At 41.2% G+C, this 20975-nt stretch overlaps 1 protein-coding gene across 6 annotated transcripts in view; it reads left to right on the top strand.

The window, feature by feature from the left end:
* LOC110495841 (nck-associated protein 5) overlaps positions 1 to 20975 on the top strand; it is a 171294-nt gene that overhangs the window by 147197 nt on the left and 3122 nt on the right. For 3 of the 6 annotated variants that reach the window (XM_036952279.2, XM_036952281.2, XM_090208114.1), the window contains 5 exons: positions 2613 to 2700; positions 7272 to 7607; positions 9354 to 9478; positions 10976 to 11099; positions 11238 to 11419. In XM_036952279.2, the coding sequence (XP_036808174.2) occupies positions 2613 to 2700; positions 7272 to 7607; positions 9354 to 9478; positions 10976 to 11099; positions 11238 to 11419 (855 nt within the window). Of the gene's footprint in view, positions 1 to 2612; positions 2701 to 7124; positions 7608 to 9353; positions 9479 to 10975; positions 11100 to 11237; positions 11420 to 20975 lie in introns of all 6 variants that reach the window. The other 3 variants (XR_016488369.1, XR_016488370.1, XM_036952280.2) reach the window with 2 other exon arrangements.

Raw genomic sequence — 20975 nt, 5'->3', positions numbered from 1 at the left:
TCCCCCTTTCCCCTTTCCCTGTTACATTTAACCCCACATACTGGGTCAATTGTAACATTTCACTCCTGACACTTTTGGTTGAATTGTAAACGCCTGGTATGTTCTATAAACGTAGTTACAGTTTGTAATAGTAGCTGAGATATGCATGTTGTTTGTATAACAATATTATTTAATCTAAATCAAATATAATTTTCAATATGCAAAAGCCTAAAAGTGTTACTTTGTTCCCCGGTCTCCCCAACCATTTTTCTGACAAATAACATACCATCTGTTGACGATATTGTGAAGCACATTTAATAACACTTTATGTCAATGTCCTGTCATTATGCCTGAACAAATTGGTCATAAACATGATTTAGAACTTGATATTACACACTACCGGTCCAAACTTTCAGAACACCTACTCACTCAAGGCTTTTTCTTTATTTTGACTATTTTCTAAATTGTAGAATAGTCGCGAAGACCTCAAAACGATGAAATAACAGATATGGAATCATGTAGTTATTAACAAAAAAGTGTTTAAAAAAAATCTAAATATATTTTATATTTCAGATTCTTCAAATAGCCACCCATTGCCTTGATGGCAGCTTTGCACACTATTGGCTTTCTCTCAACCAGCTTCATGAGGTAGTCACCTGGAATGTATTTCAATGAACAGTTTTGCCTTCTTAAAAGTTAATTTGTGGAGTTTCTTTCCTTCTTAAAACATCTTAAGGATCGGCCCCTTTTTTCCCAATTTTCGCTTAAAATGACATACCCAAATCTAACTGCCTGTAGCTCAGGCCCTGAAGCAAGGATATGCATATTCTTGGTACCATTTGAAAGGAAACAATTTAAAGTTTATGGAAATGTGAAAGGAATGTAGGATAATATAGCACATTAGATCTGGTAGAAGATAATTAAAAAATAAAAGTTTTTGTTCAATCTTTTTGTACCATCATCTTTGAAATGCAAGAATAAGGCTATAATGTATTATTCCAGCCCAGGTGCCATTTAGATTTTGGCCACTAGATGGCAGGACTGTATGTGCAAAGTTTTAGACTGATCCAATGAACCATTGCATTTCTGTTCAAAATGTTGTGTCAAGACTGCCCAAATGTACCTAATTTGTTTATTAATAACTTTTCATCTTCAAAATGGTGTACTCTCCTCAAATTATAGCCTGGCATTGTTTCACTATAATAGCTACTGTAAATTGTACAGTGCAGTTAGATTAACAAGACTTTAAGCTTTCTGCCAATATCAGATATGTCTATGTCCTACTTACAACCTCATGCTAATCGCATTAGCCTACGAAAGCTCAACCTGTCACGCAGTGGACCCACCAATCCTAAGGATGTTAATGCGTTTGAGCCAATCAGTTGTGTAAAAGACCACGTCCATATTATGGCAAGAACAGCTCAAATAAGCAAAGAGAAACGACAGTCCATCATTAATTTAAGACATGATGGTCAGTCAATCTGAAACATTTCAAGAACTTTGAAAGTTTCTTCAAGTGCAGTCGCGAAAACCATCAAGAGCTATGATGACACTGGCTCTCATGAGGACCGCCACAGGAATGGAAGACACAGTTAGTGACCTCTGCTGCAGAGGATAAGTTCATTAGAGTTACCAGCCTCAGAAATTGAAGCCCAAATAAATGTTTCACAGAGTTCAAGTATAACAGACACATCTCAACATTGACTGTTCAGAGGAGACTATGTGAATCAGGCCTTCATGGTGGAATTGCTGCAAAGAAACCACTACTAAAGGACACTAATAGTAATTAAGAAGAGACTTGCTTGGGCCAAGAAACACGAGCAATGGACATTAGACCGGTGAAATGTGTCCATTGGTCTGTAGTCTAAATTGGAGATATGTCTTTGTGAGACGCGGTGTGGGTGAACGGATGCTCTCCACATGTGTATTTCTCAATGTAAAGCATGGAGGAGGAGGTGTTATGGTGTGGGGGTGCTTTGCTGGTGACACTGTCTGTGATTTATTTAGAATTCAAGGCAAACTTAACCAGCATGGCTATCATCGAATTCTGCAGTGATACGCCATCCCATCGGTTTGGGCTTAGTGGGACTATCATTTGTTTTTCAACCAGACAATGATCCAACACACCTCCAGGCTTTGTAAGGGCTATTTTACCAATAAGGAGAGGGATGGAGTGCTGCATCATATGACCTGGCTTCCACAATCCCCCAAACCTCAAACCAATTGAGATGATTTGGGATGAGTCGGACCTCAGAGTGAAGGAAAAGCAGCCAACAAGTGCTCAGCATATGTGGGAACTCCTTCAAGACTGTTGGAAATGCACTCCATGTGAAGTTGGTTGAGAGAATGCCAAGAGTGTGCAAAGCTGTCATCAAGGCAAAGGTGGCTATTTGAAGAATCTCAAATATAAAAAATATATTGATTTTTTTTAACACTTTTTTGGTTACTACATGATTCCATATGTTTTATTTCATAGTTTTGGTGTCTTCACTATTATTCTACAATGTAGAAAATAGTACAAATAAAGAAAAGCCCTTGAATGAGTAAGTGTTCTAAAACTTTTGACCGGTAGTGTATGTTGTGAGAACTCAAGTAAAGTTAAATGCACTTCCTCCTTCATTTTTTCCCACCAGACCATCATTGTGACACAGAAGATCAGCTTGCATGGAGAGAATGAGGAGGAACCCAACCCTGAGACTTCATGTCAGGACCACATGATAGGTAAGGTTTTACTGTAACAATGGGCCTACTGTACTTTGAGCTATCGTCTGAAAACATATAACATTTTAGTGCTAATAAGCAACATTAATATAGATTTCTCAACATAGACATGTTCAGTAGTCACCAGCAATGCATCTCCGACTTTTGCTTTCTGTGTAAAGTATTTCTGTGATAGAGTATAGAAACGGTCTCTTATTTTAGGCTTTTGCAGTATACAGAAAGAGCTGTTGCCATTCATCACCTAATGCATATGGGACTAGCATATGTAACACATTCTCATACCAGTGAAAAACTGTAAGCTTAGAGCCTATAAAAATATTTCCTGTATCTTTGCAGGACTGATCCGTCTTGTCACTGGCAGAGTGAGTCTTTATTATCACGCCACTCTCCCACTGCATTTTGAGGTCATCAACAAAATGGTTACTGTCTCCGGCGTTCAAAAATCCTTTTAGTGTTGCCGGCGTACAGTATTATTTACGTGGCTAAGACATCGGGGGTTGTCAGGGCAGCTGCTGTTCTGAGAGCTTTGGTGTAGCGTACAATGTGTGATAGGAAAATTATATGCAACAACACCCACTTACTATTTCAATGACAAGGCGATCTTTACACGCTGGGCAGTTTGTCATTCATTGGCAGGTGGAAGGCATTCTCAGGGAACGTGACTAGGACAGGGCAATCAATGTTTATTAGAGTTTTATAGCGCCAGGTGCCTATCGCTCTGTTGGAATGCTTTAAACTGAGTGGCACATTAACTGTCTATCTTTGAAGAGATGATGCCTGTTGTCCTTTCATGAATGGGGTCTTCTCTCACTTAGTTTGATGTGGCTTTGGCATTATGTGAACAGGAGAGCAGCAAACCAGTCATGTACAACCTGTGCAAAAGGTGTTTGTGACGCCTCGACTTGAATTATAGTGGTCTTTTCTTTATATTTGAAGTTTGTCCTTATTTTCACACAGGATTATGATCTCTGTTGCTTAATTTTGTTTATTTATTTCCATGCACCATAATAGGTCTGCACAGATGATGTGGCTGCTGGTACGCAATATTCCACTAACTATTTTATGCTGACTATCACAATGACTATCTAAATCAAGATGAATTCTAAAGGATGGACATTAAGGACCTAGACTTGCAGGTTATTTTGGACGTCATTTACATCAAACATGGAAAACCACATACCACCACATACCATTACTTATGAAAGCTGCTCTCTTTGGCTCTAAGTCATTTTTATATGCTAGCCTCTGTATTGATGGGGTCGACCACACAAATATTGTGAGAAATTGTTTTGACATGAGAAAATGTCCAGGATGTATGAACATTTTCCCGATTCAACTAAGCCCCATATCGTGGAACAGAGCCAAAAATAAGATTGTTAATCGTTTCTGTATTCTAATTAACTGAATGGCATATCTAATTCTGCCAGCTAAGCACATCTATCCAACCTCCCCTCAGTATGAATTAAAGGTCTCATAAAGATTTAAGCAGAGTCCACTTATAGGTCCTGAAGTCCAGCCTAGAATATCATTTTACCCTGGGCTTTTATGGGTAGAATATGTCACACATTTGCCTGATCTCAATTACTTATTTTCTCTGAACACAAGAAACTAGAAACAAAATTGTATTTTATTTTTGACATAATGTGATATTGTAGCAGGGATTAAAACTAGAAACTAGAAAAGGATGCGGATGGACTCATGAGTCTGAGATGTGGCTTTGTCATGGTTCAAATCAAATCAAATCACATTTTATTTGTCACATGCGCACTAATGCAACAGGTGTAGACTTTACGGTGAAATGCTTACTTACAATCCCTTAACCAACAACGCAGTTTTCAGAAAAGTGAAATATTTATTAAATAAACTACATTAAAAAACAATCAAACGCAACAATAAAATAACAATAACGAGGCTATATACAACGGGACCAGTACCGAGTCAATGTGCATTGTTACAGGATAGTCAAGGTAATTGAGATGATATGTAGGTAAAGTGACTGTGCATAGATAATAGATCATAAACAGCTCAAGTTTTGACCTTGGACTGAATTTAAATGGTTTGAGGTCTTGGTCATGTGACAATAGTCATGACCTCTGGTTGTAATTCCCATGCAGTTGCGATGGTGGTTAATGTCTGGGTTTTACATGGGTCCTCATCATAACATGTCATTAGGTCTGCAGAGCTTGCCCTCTATCTCCAGGAGGTTTAATGTAGAAGTGATTGGGATCACAGTAAACACAATTCCAGAGCCTCTCTGATATTTTTTCCTATGATTTTAGATAGTATTACCCTAGGGCCATTAAAATCATACCCTACGAGGTCCGGAGCACTGCTGGTTTTCTGTTCTACCTGATAATTAATATGCACAAACCTGGTATCCCAGGTCTAAACCAGTCCCCGATTAGAAAGGAAGATTGAAAGAAAAGCAGTGGAACTGGCTTCTAGGTCCATGTTAGACCTTGTTATAGTGTGAGTGCAAACGGCATATTGAAAACGACTGCCAAATCAACTCCTTTGATTATTGAGCTTTGTGAGGTGTGGATGTCTCCCTCTTCCTCTTTCCTTTTCTCTCTTTCTCTTTTATTTCCCTTTCTCTGTCTCCCTCTTTATCTTCTGTCTTCTTCCTTGAATATAGGATCAAGCATGTGAGACATTCTGAACGGGTGTACACTTGATGCATAATGCAGAACTCTGTAGTAATTGATCAGCTGCTGTTTTAGGGGCTGGCCACTACCGCCCCCGTGATGACTCATTGCAGATGTATCTAAGCAACATAACAGGCCATCTGTCCATCGAGGTGGTTTATGAGCACCTCAGCTACAACATTACTGCAGAGTAGGAGGTGCAAGAGAGGTAGAAGAAGACACGTATGCCTACAATATGACTCTAACTGTGTACTAATAGCATGATTAAGTCGACTCTGTTTACTCCCAGTCATCCAGTGGGACGTTTCTGATGCATAATTGAATTAATTCTTGTTTTGATGCACTGTTGGTTTAATTGAATGTCTGGTTGCAAATTTAGAGGGGACTGAAAATATTGCTTTATTAGGTTAATCATGTATTTTACAACGGCAGCGCATTGCCTCTGATAAAGAGCTTTGGTTTTAATTATGATTTGATGCAGCTGGTTGGCGATGATGTTGTGCGAGCCCTATGCGTATGGGTTATTGTACTAAAGCATATCCATGGAAGCTCTTACATGCCTTGAACCCCTTCAGGGGAAACAGTTAATATATAATTAATGAATTCATTAATTCAATCATCCATCCATTTACCCATTCTTTTCTAGAAGTTTGGGTTGAACGTCCAGAGACTGTATGACAACGATGGAGGGATGTGTTAGGGCATATAGAAGAAGTGGATGTTTATGGTGCGTTACAAGACCAAGCGCCATGGTTAAGGGCAGAGCTAGCAGAAATTAACCCAACTCTTAAAAAAAAATAGGTCCCATGCTTGTCCATAAAAGGCAAGAAAGAAATCAGAACTTACAGATTGTTCTAAATATCTTCCAAAACAACTGCTCACTCGAAAGGATCAATCATTTCCAAGGTTTTTCCATCCTCAACTAGTCTCTAATGTACATAACGCTAGATTGATATGTTCTACTTTTGCAATGCAGCAATACACTGTGCAACCTAGAATGAAAATAGAACATTGTCAAAGTTGCAGTCATATCAGCCATCTGACCTTTCCCGCACTTTTGTCTTTAAACTTAATTAATGTTAGAACTAGTTCAACATTATCTTTCTTTTTTTACTCAAATTGTTGCAATTAAGTAATGAGCACAGAATGATTAGCCAACATCATTCACAGTTACATGGAATTGGATCATGTCGAACAGCCATCCATCTGTCTCGCTCGGAGACGGAGGCTTTGCAAAACTGTGTATTTTAGACGCTGTCCATCTGGTGCTACAGTGTCCTTAGATCACTGCGCAGTGTGGAACATATCAAGTTCGGTGAATGTGTATAAATCAACATAATGCTGATATAGGAGGTAGGGAGAAAAATCACTAATAAATTGGCACTCTAAAGTCACGCTGGGTTCCAAATGGGTGAAATTAGATTGGGAACGCAGAGAGACCTAGGAGTTACAAGCGGCCGTTCATTTTAGATCCTTTTCAAGATTAGTCAGATACCTTTATTAATTTCATGAAGAAGTGATACAGATTTGATCATAGAGGGCTGATAACCACTTATAGGAATAAACCTGATGAATTACACACACAACAGATCGCATCACACATATTACTGGACAAAGTAATACGAAAAGTTCAGACTTTTTTCCTGCATTACATTTCTACAGTTTCTCATAATGATTTGGCTTTGGATTGTACCCAGGTGCTCCGTACGTTAAGTAATGCTCCTGTATCTCTTGCTTTTGCCTCCATTCGTTCTCCTATCTTATTGAACCTACCCCAAGATGCCCTTTTTACCCACAACACCTTCCGTTGCTTGTGAATCCAATCCAGTGGCTCTTCCTCCTTTTCCATTGCTCCCCCCCTCCCCGCACCCAACCCCATCATCACACGCTGCTTCTCCTGTCTCCCCCCCCCCCCCCCCCCCCCAGGCTCCAGCTGTCAAATGAGAACCCTGGACAGCGGGATTGGCACCTTCCCCCTCCCTGACTCCGTCACCCGGGTCAATGGGCGCCACATTCCTAGATCTGAGTCCAGCCCCGACCGGACAATGGCGAGCGTTCACAGTCCCACTGATCCTGACCAGGACCTCCTCTCGGCCTCTGCTGCTCATTCCCCATCCCATGTGACAGTGCCGTCCCTGTCTGAATCCCAACCACATGTACCACCCACCAGTGCCCTGGGCCACTCCCTGTCTGACTCTACAGTTACTGGAAGAGGTTGTGGACAGGAAGCCCTGAGCCGCCTCCCCAGACCATCCACCTCAGGTAAGACTGGGGGTTCACCTCATATCAACATCCCCGTTACGTCTCCATTCTATACCCTTCTCCCAAAGCGTGCACTTCCACACTCCCCTTTATGCATTAAGAAGCCGTAAGTATTGGCTGGACAATGTCCACACCATTGCTCTAATACCAGTACAGTCCCATCATGTGAAGTGCACACTTCAGGGAGAAAAGTCGATGATCGGGACACAACCACTGTTACAGGCTCTGTGTTGTCTCTGGTTCATGCCAATGGTTTTATGTTAGGTAAACCAATGATTCACAGCTGCATATAAAAGTTAGAATGGCTGAGCAGGCTCAGAGGATGTTTGGCCACTATCATGAAACCCAATTTGGTGTTAACCCATCTATAAACTGTGTGTAAAATGAGAGAGGATAAAATTCAGATTCTCGCTGGCTCAATTTGATTGTGCAATGAGGGTGGCAGTGTTTTACTTCAATTCACATCATTATGAACCTTAAGTCGCCCTCAAGAATTCACAATGCATGTTCCACCCTCTCAATCTCAACCGAGGATCCATTCTCCACTTGAAGCTATTCAATGAAAAGGAAAACCTTCTACCTTTTGTTATTCAATCTCCTATGCATTTTGAATGCTGGACTAGATGGACAAGCCTATTGGTATTCTGAGTGATATTCTGTAGCTCTGCTTAACAAAGGACACTGTGTCCCCCACCCACCTTCACAAAACCCTCCGGATAATACGACCCACAGACCATATCCCAAGGATAAGTCGCTAATACAATTAGACACGTAAACTCAATAGCGACAATTAGCGACATAGATCATAAACCACCTTCTGCCTGTTCATTTACCGCAGCAACACAACAGCACAACGGTGGGTGGGGAGGAGAGAGAGAGGGATCATATGGGCTGAGGGAAGTAACACTAACAATGTACTCGTATAGGGATGAGTGATCTCCGTGATCACGCCTAGGGATTTATGCAATCAGGGAATTAGTGTCTATCTGTGTGACCTCGGTACTGCGGTTAAGGTAGGCATGACCAGGAGCTGTCATTATAAGGAATAGAGAAGGAGCCTAATCTCCACCACGGATTCCCTCACAGGTAGTCAAGAAGATGAAAGAACTATTTTGTCCTCGGCGCGGTACAAATTATTCTGCTGATGTTCCCGCGGTGCCGCCGCCAACGAGGCCCAGTTAATTATATTGTCAGGAGAAGGCAGGGAGTTGTATAGAGAAAAAAAGTGTGAAGGAAGGGGTAGGTAGTCATTAAAATTCACACTGACTCAGCTGTGACTATCATTGGATGCTTTGTCATTGGGAGTGACAGTTTGAAGCTGGTATTTCGGGGCTGCTTCAAGTCAGAAATGTAGCGATGTAGTCTCGGTAGGGAGGATGCCATTGACTATTAATAGATGAAATGCCAAACTCTCCTCACAATTAAAGAAATTGTAGCATAATGCTCATGTAGTACAGCATGGGCTTTCACAGGTTAACAACTATATTGGCATAGCGTTAGCTCTGGATGCGTCCCAAATGGTAACCTATGGCCATGGTCAAACGTAGTGCACTATAAAGGGAATAGGGAGCCATTTGGGATGTAACCATGAGTCTTACTGAAACTCCAGGACCTAATAGCTTTGACATTTTTTCTTTCCTCCGCCCTCTATGTACGCAATGCGTAGGCTCTCTTCCTGGTGTGAGTGTGTGGGTTTGGTTGTTGTCGGTGTCTCATGGTTTGTTTCTCTTTACTTTTGAATGATAGATGTCATCAGAAGGAAGCGACTGAGTCAGATAGAGTTATGCAGCACCAGCCACGCAGTCACTACGGAGGCCCACGAGGAACAAGTGGAGAAGAAGAGGAACACTAAGGATCTAAACTCACCCACTGTAAGGAACTTCCCCAGCACTATTAGGCCTATGTCAAAGGGGTGGTGTTTTGGAGGCAAAATAGACTGCAATAGCATAGTAGCATATAATAGCATTGATTCCTTATGTTGCATGAAATACAGTAAATGTTGCTAGTAGTGGAGGGACGTAAATCAATTATCCTCTGACAGAATAATAGCAGCAATAAGAGAACTGCTAAACTGACAAATCTACAGTACTTCAAATGCCTAGTGGTTGTGTTTCTGTGTAGCACATCACATCAAATCAAATCAAATCAAATTTTATTTGTCACATACACATGGTTAGCAGATGTTAATGCGAGTGTAGCGAAATGCTTGTGCTTCTAGTTCCGACAATGCAGTAATAACCAACAAGTAATCTAACTAACAATTCCAAAACTACTGTCTTGTACACAGTGTAAGGGGATAAAGAATATGTACATAAGGATATATGAATTAGTGATGGTACAGAGCAGCATAGGCAAGATACAGTAGATGGTATCGAGTACAGTATGTACAAATGAGATGAGTATGTAAACAAAGTGGCATAGTTTAAAGTGGCTAGTGATACATGTATTACATAAGGATACAGTCGATGATATAGAGTACAGTATATACGTATGCATATGAGATGAATAATGTAGGGTAAGTAACATTATATAAGGTAGCATTGTTTAAAGTGGCTAGTGATATATTTACATCATTTCCCATCAATTCCCATTATTAAGGTGGCTGGAGTTGAGTCAGTGTCAGTGTGTTGGCAGCAGCCACTCAATGTTAGTGGTGGCTGTTTAACAGTCTGATGGCCTTGAGATAGAAGCTGTTTTTCAGTCTCTCGGTCCCAGCTTTGATGCACCTGTACTGACCTCGCCTTCTGGATGATAGCGGGGTGAACAGGCAGTGGCTCGGGTGGTTGATGTCCTTGATGATCTTTATGGCCTTCCTGTGACATCGGGTGGTGTAGGTGTCCTGGAGGGCATGAGACGCATTATCATCTGTAATTGCGGCTTCCGTACAATCCCTATACAATTTCACATCTCCAAGAAGCATTATCATTATGAAAGAGTATCTCTGTAATCGGTTGAGGATACAGTGATATTAAAGGGATTTCATCTACTCAGATGAACTCGTGGATACCATTTTTATGTCTCTACTTCCAGTATCAATGAAGTTAGAGGTAGTTTCGCGAGCCAATGCTAACTAGCATTAGCGCAATGACTGGACGTCTATGGGTATCTGATGGCATGCTAGTAGATCTAGGGCCTCATTGCCAAAATCCCAAAGTATCCATTTAAGGCAGCAATTGCTAACTAGCGTTAGCACAATTACTAGACGTCTAACAGCTAGTGTGCCATAGAATGCCAGTCATTGTCCTAATGCTAATTAGCATTTGCTCGCGAAACTACTAACTTCCTTCATACTGGATGCAGGGATTGAGGGATTGATCTATCTTCTTATTTTCTCATTCTGTTCTGATGTCCCTCTCTTTCCTGAACAGGACAGAGCCCCAAGAGTGTGCACATACTCAGGCAGTAGCAGTGACACCGAGACAGAGTCTGAAGGGAACACGCTAGGCTCCACCCAAAGCACCCTTACCAACAGAGCAAAGTCGAGCAACCAAGGTCAGAATCTTGTCCGCATCCCACATCCACAGACACAATATTAATGTTATTTAGGCCTACATCATTTGATTTTAGCCAGTTTATCTTGATTTGGTTGATTGATTGATAGATATATTGATTGAAACATGCTCTCCACAGTCTTCTCCGAAGAGAAGACAATGAGGAGGAACAGTGTGGGAAAGTTCCCGTCAATCATGGACTACTATCAACATGATATGTTCTCTCACATAGAGAAGGACGACCACAGGGGGAGTTTCTCCCAATACCACTTGTTGCACAACCAGTCATCGCTAGAGGGCAAAGCAGGAGGCAGACTAAGCGTAAGTACTTCCTGTTGACCTATGACATACACTGAACAAAAATCTGAACATGCAACAATTTCAAAGGTTTTACTGGGTTACAGTTCATATAAGGAAATCAGTCAATTGAAATAAATTCATTAGCCCCTAATATATGGATTTCACATGACTGGGCAATGGCGCAGCCACGGGTTGGCCTGGGAGGGCATATGCCCACCCATTTGGGAGCCAGGTCCAGCCAATCAGAATGAGTTTTCACCCACAAAAGGGCTTTATTACAGACAGAAATACTCCTCAGCACCCCCTGCCAAATTCTCTAAAACAACGTTGGAGATGGCTTATGGTAGAGAAATAAACATTCAATTCCCTGGCAACAGCTATGGTGGACATTCCTGCAGAGCATTTTCCCTCAAAACTTGAGACATTTGTGGCATTGTGTTGTGTGACAAAACTGCACATTTTAGTGGCCTTTTATTGCCCCCAGCATAAGGTGCAACTGTGTAATTATCATGCTGTTTAATCATCTTATTGATATGCCACACCTGTCAGGTGGATGGATTATCTTGGCAAAGGAGAAATGTTCACTAACAGGGATGTAAACAAATTTGTCGGCAAAATTGGAGAGAAATATGCTTTTCGTGCTTATGGAAAATTTCGGAGATTTTCTATTTCAGCTCATGAAACATGGGACCAACAGTTTACATGTTGCATTTATATTTTTGTTCAGGATATTACCTTTGACATATCCTTTTGTAGCTCGTCAACTAGATGATCATGGTCTGTTGATGTTGCTTCAGGAGGATCTATTGTATGGACCACTTTACTTCTTTACCTTATGTAAGATCATGCATTAGCTCAAAACAAACTGTTTCCATGGTAACCTGCGCTCCAACTCATGTGAAAACAAGTCGCTGTGAAGCAACATTTGTCCTTTTCCAGCTTCTCCAGCTTTCTCAAAGTGCGTCCCGAGTCCACAAAGCTTGATGTCTTTTACCCTCCTACACAGCGCTGTAGTTGGATTGTTCGGACATTTTCATAAAACAAAAAAACTGAAAGTCACCTAATTGCTTTCGATCGGCTTGCCCTCTCGTGTCACGGGGTATTTGCCTACCAGTATTTAACTTCACTGAATGACAAATTAGGAGCAGTGACCATGAAATGGCCCTCACCCCCCTTGGCCCCCACTTCCCCTCAGATCAGTGCAGTAGAATAACCTAACACACACACACACACACACACACACACACACGACCTGACAGAAAAATCCATAATCTGCAAAAGGATCTGACTCAACACAAGTTCAGAGAGGGAAAGAGAGCGAGAGGAAAAATACATGAATATGTTTTATGTTCTTGAACTCTGGTTCTTACTGTTGGCCTATAGAGGCCTTGTACTATGAAAGAGGAGCAGTACTGAAAGTTGCAGCTACTCTGCTGAAGCAAAATACAACTTTGCAGGGCTCAGGGTGTATGCCTTTTTATTAAACTTACAACATCATCCTTGCCCGTCTCTTTTTGTGGTCAAACATTTCTAATAGATTCAATAAGTACAGATTTATTCCATTCTGCATTGACTGAACAATTGACTGCTCAAGATTGAATGTGGAGAAACGAATGTCCTTGGCGTATGCTTTGACCCTGACGAAGGCTCTGCATGCAGAAACACTGGTTCATCTAATCATTGGAATTTTTTTTTTGCTTTTTCTCTTCTCAGCCATTAGTCTACAGTTAATAAAATAATTTTGGATATGAGGCTTTCGCTCCCACTCTACAAAGAGTATTAAAATGGCCTGGATTTGACCATTTTTAATGTCAGTGTGAAATAAAGGGAAGTGTGGTTGCTGGTTGTGGACGTGGGGGTGTAAACTGAGGTTTTTCTGACAAGGTTTACGTGTGGTTGGCTGCTGCGGTGATGAGCTGGGAGTTTGAAAGCATGGCTCTGATTGTGATGAGATTCCCTACAGAAATGCAGCGTGTCGGACAGAGATCATGTGCATCCAACCTGCACAGAGATCACCCAAACAACGACAACAAATACACCCAAAGACAGAGCAACACTATGGATTTAATCCTACCATCTTTTGCTGTCCAATAATTGGTCTTGGAAAGAACTCCACAAGAAAACATCTTCATAAATAAAATAAAGAAACTTTGAAAAAACATCTAACACAATAAAGGCCTATGAGAATTGTTGACATTGTTTGGTTGAATAGCACTTGACTATTCTAAATGAATCCGTGAATAATTAAATGTTCAAGTTAAAGGTATATACTGTAGATATGTGTTGAATTAACAGAAAAGAAAACCTAATTTAATAGCCATGAACCAACCAAGATGATGGTCCCCCTTTCAACCCATTTACTCCTTTTCAACCCATTTACACCTTATTAACATGTATTTTACCTGAAAGGGACAATGTGTCTCTTAAAGAGACACAGTTGCCCTCCTGTCCACCCATGACAATACCCCCATACATACAGTGGGGTCTGAAATGATTGACACCCTTGATAAAAATGAGCAAAAATTACTGTATAAAATAAATAATACAAATACTGAGCTACAGCATATTGTATGCTCCCCCCAAAAATTGAAGTTCTATTATTTTATACTAATACAATTGGTCAGAGAATTTGATTTAAAAAAAATAAGTAATATCAATTTTTTTCTCAAAAAGATAGGGGTCACAATACCTCCAATTGCGAGGATAATGGCATTGAGCCTTTTTCTAAATGTTCATCCATAGAGATTTATTTCAGATCCTTGTTATCCTTCGTCTGCGCTTATGGACTGCCCTCTTCAATTCAAACCACAGGTTTTCAATGGGTTTCATGTCCGCGTAGACTGAGATGGCCATTGCAAAATTTTGTTTTTGTGGCCAATGAACCATTTGATTGTGGATTTTGATGTGTACTTGGGGTTATTGTCTTGCTAGAAGTTCCACTTGCGGCCAAGTTTCAGCCTCCTGGCAGAGGCAACCAGGTGTGTGGCATAAGATGTCCCTGTACTGGACATTTTAGTTAATGATGCCATTGACCTTAACAATGGTTCCTGGACCAGTGTAAGCCAAATAGCCCCATAACATCAAAGATCCACCACCATATTTTACAGTAGGAATGGGGTTCTTTTCTGCTCATGCATTCTAATTTCGACTCTAAACCCACTACTGGTGTGCTTGGCTAAAGAGTTCTATTTTCATGTCATCCCAAAAATATAAAAGCCTGGAGTTTGCTTAATGGTATTATTATAAAAAATAAATAAAAATAGGGGGTAGATCAGCTCTAATATTGCAGGTAAATTTGGGCTTTAATCAATTTAATTGTTTGCTTAATTTCCAATCCCCCATATGTATATATATATATATATATATATTTATTTTTTTATATATACAGTACCAGTCAAAAGTTAGGACACACCTACTCATTCAAGGATTTTTCTTTACAACTTTACATTGTAGAATAATAGTGAAGACATCAAAACTATGAAATCACACAAATGGAATCATGTAGTAACCAAAAAAATGTAAGACAAATCTAGACCTTTGCTTTGATGACAGCTTTGCACACTCTTGGCATTCTCCCAGCCAGCTTCACCTGGAATGCTTTTCCAACTGTCTTGAAGGAGTTCCCACATATGCTGAGCACTTGTTGGCTGCTTTTCCTTCACTCTGCGGTCCAACTCATCCCAAACCATCTCAATTAGATTGAGGTCGTGTTGATTGTGGAGGTCATCTGATGTAGCACTCCATCACTCTCCTTCATGGTCAAATAGCCCTTACACAGCCTGGAGGTGTGTTGAGTCATTGTCCTGTTGAAAAACAAATGATAGTCCTAATAAGCGCAAGTCCATGCTGGTTAAGTGTGCCTTGAATTCTAAATAAATCACAGACACAGCAAAGCACCCCCACACCATCACACCTCCTCCTCCATGCTTCATGGTGGGAACCACACATGCGCAGATCATCCGTTCACCGACTCTGCGTCTCACAAAGACACAGTGGTTGGAACCAGAAATCTCAAATTTGGACTCATCAGACCAAAGGACAGATTTCCACCGGTCTAATGTCCATTGCTCATGTTTCATGGCCCAAGCAAGTCTCTTCTTCTTATTGGTGTCCTTTAGTAGTGGTTTCTTTGCAGCAATTTAACCCCGAAGGCCTGATTCACACAGTCTCCTTCGAACAGTTGATGTTGAGATTTGTCTTTTACTTGAACTCTGTGAAGCATTTATTTGGGCAGCAATTTGAGGTGCAGTTAACTCTAGTGATCTTATCCTCTACAGCAGAGGTAACTCTGGGTCTTTCTTTCCTGTGGCGGTCCTCATGAGAGCCAGTTTCCTCATAGTGCTTGATGGTTTTTGCGACTGCACTTGAAGAGACTTTCAAAGTTCTTGACATTTTCCAGATTGACTGACCTTCATGTCTTAAAGTAATGATGGACTGTCATTTCTCTTTGATTATTTGAGCTGTTCTTGCCATAATATGGACTTGGTCTTTTACAAAGTAGGGCTTTCTTCTGTATACCACCCCTACCTTGTCACAACACAACTAACTATCTCAAATGCATTAAGAAGGAAATAAATTCCACAAAGGAACTTTTAACAAGGCACGCCTGTTAATTGAAATGCATTCCAGGTGACTACCTCATGAAGCTAGTAGAGAGAATGCAGAGTGTACAAAGCTGTCAAGGCAAAGGGGGGCTACTGTGAAGAATCTCAAATGAAATATATTTTAATCTGTTTAACACTTTTGGTTACGACATGAATCCATATCTGTTATTTCATAGTTTTGATGTCTTCACTGTTATTCTACGATGTAGAAAATATCTATAAAAGTATAGAAAAAAAACATGGATGAGTAGGTGTGTCCAAACTTTTGACTGTTACTGTATGTATATATATCTTGTATATATTTTCCCCTAATCCTACATCCCCTCCCTAATTGGAGTAAACCAATGGACAACAACAACTTCTACTTCCAGCTTATACATACTATATACTGTACATTTTAAGGACACAGTATGTTTTACAATAGTTACCTTTTTGTTTGTTTTTTTGTCCCATCCTTGTTTCTGTTTTGTCCCAGCTACTCTTAACCCACCATCTTATCGTTGAAGTCCATCCAGTTTTGATTTCTATTTCTAGATATATTATTTATGTTTCACAAAAGTTCTGAACCTTTCTATTCTCATAGTTTCTACAGATTGTAAAGTAAAGATAAAATGTTTTTGCTAAGAGTGTTATTATATTATTGATCGCTTGACTAAGACTTTTCAAATCACCCAGCAGTGCTAAATGGCACTGGCACTTGGATTCGATAGGAACTGGTGCTTTGGTCAGATTACATGAAAATAGAGGTCTTTTGGCCACTCACATCAGTGGTGGGTGTGGCACCAAAATGAGAATGTATGAGCCGAAAAGAAACCCATACCTACTGTAAAATATGGTGGTGTGACCATTCAAATCAAATCAAATCAAATGTATTTATATAGCCCTAGGGCTCAGGTCCTCCGAGAGAGAGAAAGAAAGAGAGAATTAGAGAGAGCACACTTAAATTCCCACAGGACACCGAATAGGACAGGAGAAGTACTCCAGATATAACAAACTGACCCTAGCCCCCCGACACATAAACTACTGCAGCATAAATACTGGAGGTTGAGACAGGAGGGGTCAGGAGACACTGTGGCCCCATACGAGGACACCCCGGACAGGGCCAAACAGGAAGGATATAACCCCACCCACTTTGCCAAAGCACAGCCCCCACACCACTAGAGGGATATCTTCAACCACCAACTTACCATCCTGAGACAAGGCTGGGTATAGCCCACAAAGATCTCCGCCACGGCACAACCCAAGGGGGGGCGCCAACCCAGACAGGATGACCACATCAGTGACTCAACCCACTCAGGTGACGCACCCCTGCCAAGGACGGTATGAGTGAGCCCCAATAAGCCAGTGACTCAGCCCCTGTAATAGGGTTAGAGGCAGAGAATCCCAGTGGAAAGAGGGGAACCGACCAGGCAGAGACAGCAAGGGCGGTTCGTTGCTCCAGAGCCTTTCCGTTCACCTTCCCACTCCTGGGCCAGACTACACTCAATCATATGACCCACTGAAGAGATGAGTCTTCAGTAAAGACTTAAAGGTTGAGACCGAGTTAACGTCTCTGACATGGGTAGGCAGACCGTTCCATAAAAATGGAGCTCTATAGGAGAAATCCCTGCCTCCAGCTGTTTGCTTAGAAATTCTAGGGACAATTAGGAGACCTGCGTCTTGTGACCGTAGCGTACGTGTAAGTATGTACGGCAGGACCAAATCAGAGAGATAGGTAGGAGCAAGCCCATGTAATGCTTTGTAGGTTAGCAGTAAAACCTTGAAATCAGCCCTTGCTTTGACAGGAAGCCAGTGTAGGGAGGCTAGCACTGGAGTAATATGATCAAATTGGTTGGTTCTAGTCAGGATTCTAGCATATATATATATATACTATTCCCTTTAAGTCAGTCAGGTAAGTTCATAATATCGTTAGGGAAGATTCTTTTGGGAAGTGTGCGGAAGGTGCGGACCGGGGGAGCGCGGGTGCGGTGTGAGATTGGGTGATTTAAGTGCCTTTAATAACCTTTCACAAACACTCAGGAGAGTGATGTAAAGCTCAGCAGCTCCCATCAGAGACCTCATGGCCCAGCCTGGCCCCCATTCATCATCCTGACACTGCCTGACAGCCACGCTGCCTGCCTGCCTCTCTGGCTGCCTGGCTACACCCCCTCTTCCCTCTGCCTCCTTCAATCTCCCCCCTTTTTATTTCTATATCTTTCTCAGTTGCTCCCATCCTCTCTTTCTTTCCCTCTCTATCTTTCCTTCTCTCCCTTTTTCTCTTTCTTTCCTTCTCTCCCAGGTTCTCTCTCTCTCGCTCCCTTCTTTCTCTCCCGATGGGTAATAGAGATTGCTGCAGGCCTCTCCGACAGGGGGAAAACAGCATTAGATGCTGTGCTGGGGCCGGGCATGGCATGGCCTAAGGAGCCAGACCAGAGAGGGCCAGGTTACACAGCAATATGCCTCATAACTATGTAATATCTGTGTTCACACTTTCTCCCCCAGCTGTTTGTAACAGCTTGTTACCTGGAGCACTAATGCAATGGGGAGAGAGAGGCATGTTTTTGGTCTTGGACATGCAATTGGAAGTAGAAGTACAGACATGTAAGATGTGCTTCAGATGACAGACTTTCGAATCAAATATTGGGCCGGAATGTTATGAGTAATTTGTCATTTTCTAAATGTCAGAGGTGTATTTTTTTTTAAACATCTGACACCAAGTGTAGAGAAAAAGTATTGTCTCTCAAGGCCCACATGCCTATATATATATATATATATATATATATATATATATATATTGATTGATTGATTTAAATTGTATACCAGCTGCTACTGCCTATACGTACATACACAACAGTATACCATTAGTGGTATATGAACAATAAATATTTCAGACACACAACAATTGTCCTGAATCCCATTCAGGGAGAAGAACGGCCGTTCTCTATTTGACCTCCTTATTGACTGACTGACTCTTCTTTAGAAAGGAAGAATGTTTCCAACGTATATATTCTGTCAGAATCCCAGTTACCTAAGACATTCCCATTGAACTGAAATACCTCAGTGTTGCTAGATGATAACCAATTAGCCATTGACAAGCTCTTTTTCCACCTGAGGTGCCCCTGAGGCGATGTTTTCCTGTGTGTTCCGTTGTAAAGGATACACTTCAACTGGCTCCTTAGGTGCCTTCGGATGGTCAAGGTCTGCACGGAGGTTGGTTTCGACCCACAGACAAGAGTGGTAATTGTGTTTCACCAAATCAAATTCAATCACAGATAAGAATCCCTCCTACCGAGATAGAGAGCTCAGGGCTGTTAGGAGAAGAACAGGACCATGATTGCTGTTCCTCACTGTCAAAGGCACTGAACGAAAGGCCACCCCAATTCCAATCACTGATCACAATCAAGTCAAACACCCTCTGCTCGGCTCTCATGGTCTCCCACATCCATGCACCTGTAGACTACACTACACCGGCACATACTATATGGTTGGTTTCCTTGACCCAGATTGAGCCTAGTCTTTGACTAAAAAGCATTTTCGATGTAGCACTTTTGACTCTCCAGCAACTTTGCTACAATGGAGATGTGTCCTTTTGCAGATTTGAGTCACATTAGTTTTTATCACCAACCCTTGAATTACCATTATTAGTCACTGTACCTCAAAAGTGATATTTTTCAGAAGTCTAGGGTATTTCCGATTTTCTCTGTGCTGATTTAGTACATGAAGAATATCTAACCCGCGGTGCCTGTGTTTAGAATGCATTACTGTAAACCGCCAGATTGTTAGCAGAGTGGTTCTGGGCTGGAGTTCCTGGGAGGAAAGCCATTTCTAAGAGGCACCTGGCAGAGAACACTTAATGATGAGGAGTTAGTGCAACCCCGAGGGCGGTCTATACCCCTGGTAATACGGTAATACCTCTGTGTACTCTCCACCCAGGAAGTGTGTGGATGAATTGGCCCTTTCGGTAGATTAGCTGGAGGAAAATCTAGTTATCAGGAGAATTGTGTTTACCTTGACCACCGATACAATTTAGCCAGAGAGCACAGGCTCCTTATAACGATCCCTCAAATTATTTCAAGATTCCTTAGTGCATTTCTGCATAAATATTTCCGTTAAGATATTCTAATAGTTATTGACCAAGGTTGAATTACACAACATCTCTTTTTTTCTACTGAAGATGTGTTTTGTATTCACTGTGGTTAGATTTATGACTGTATGTGGAAAAATGCATTATGCATGATTTCTGTGATTATGCTAGATTGGAGATGCAGAGCTTTTTAAAAAAAATATGGAAAATATATATATATATATATATATATATATATATATATATATATATATATATGTATGTATGTATGTATCTCAATGGAGACTTCTCCTATTGTTGTGTTGCCAATTTACTCAAGGGTGGTGGAATGGCTTGGAGGCGTTTTCCATGAAAGAAGGCAATGAGTTCAGCCACCACACACGATAAAAGTGTACATGCCAAAAATATTTCTCAAAAGTACATAAACAACAGGACCTAGAGGGATCTAGGGATTCATCCTGAAACTGCCACATTAATGCTGCAATCTGGGATTTATTTCTCTAGACAAATGGCAGCTCCACTCTTGTTGTGGTATAATCTTCAAGAATCTTCATGGAAATCTCCATTGAACAGATACCCAGATACCACATTATACCTTTAAGTTAGAATCTCCGTGCATACCAAAACACCTGTCAATATGCAAAATGATATACAGTAGCTGTTTTCTCTCCAGTATATTTGAAGTTAAGCCATTTGCGTTCATTTATAGCGAGAAGAAGCTGACCGCCGTTTCACTCGTTTCTTTTTTAACAACATGGGCTCCTGACAAAAATATAATACGCTGTGTTAAAACAGCTACGAAGGAGAATCTCTCTCTCTCCCTCCCTCCCTCCCTCCCTCCCTCCCTCCCTCCCTCCCTCCCTCCCTCCCTCCCTGTAGAGAGGTTGATATCTCACGGCAGATTCCCCCA

This window comes from Oncorhynchus mykiss, chromosome 18 (genome assembly GCF_057628025.1).
Source record: "Oncorhynchus mykiss isolate SJ-2025 chromosome 18, ASM5762802v1, whole genome shotgun sequence".
Taxonomy (NCBI): domain Eukaryota; kingdom Metazoa; phylum Chordata; class Actinopteri; order Salmoniformes; family Salmonidae; genus Oncorhynchus; species Oncorhynchus mykiss.
Note: the sequence above shows the minus strand (reverse complement) of the source record. Positions and strands in the feature narration are given on the sequence as shown.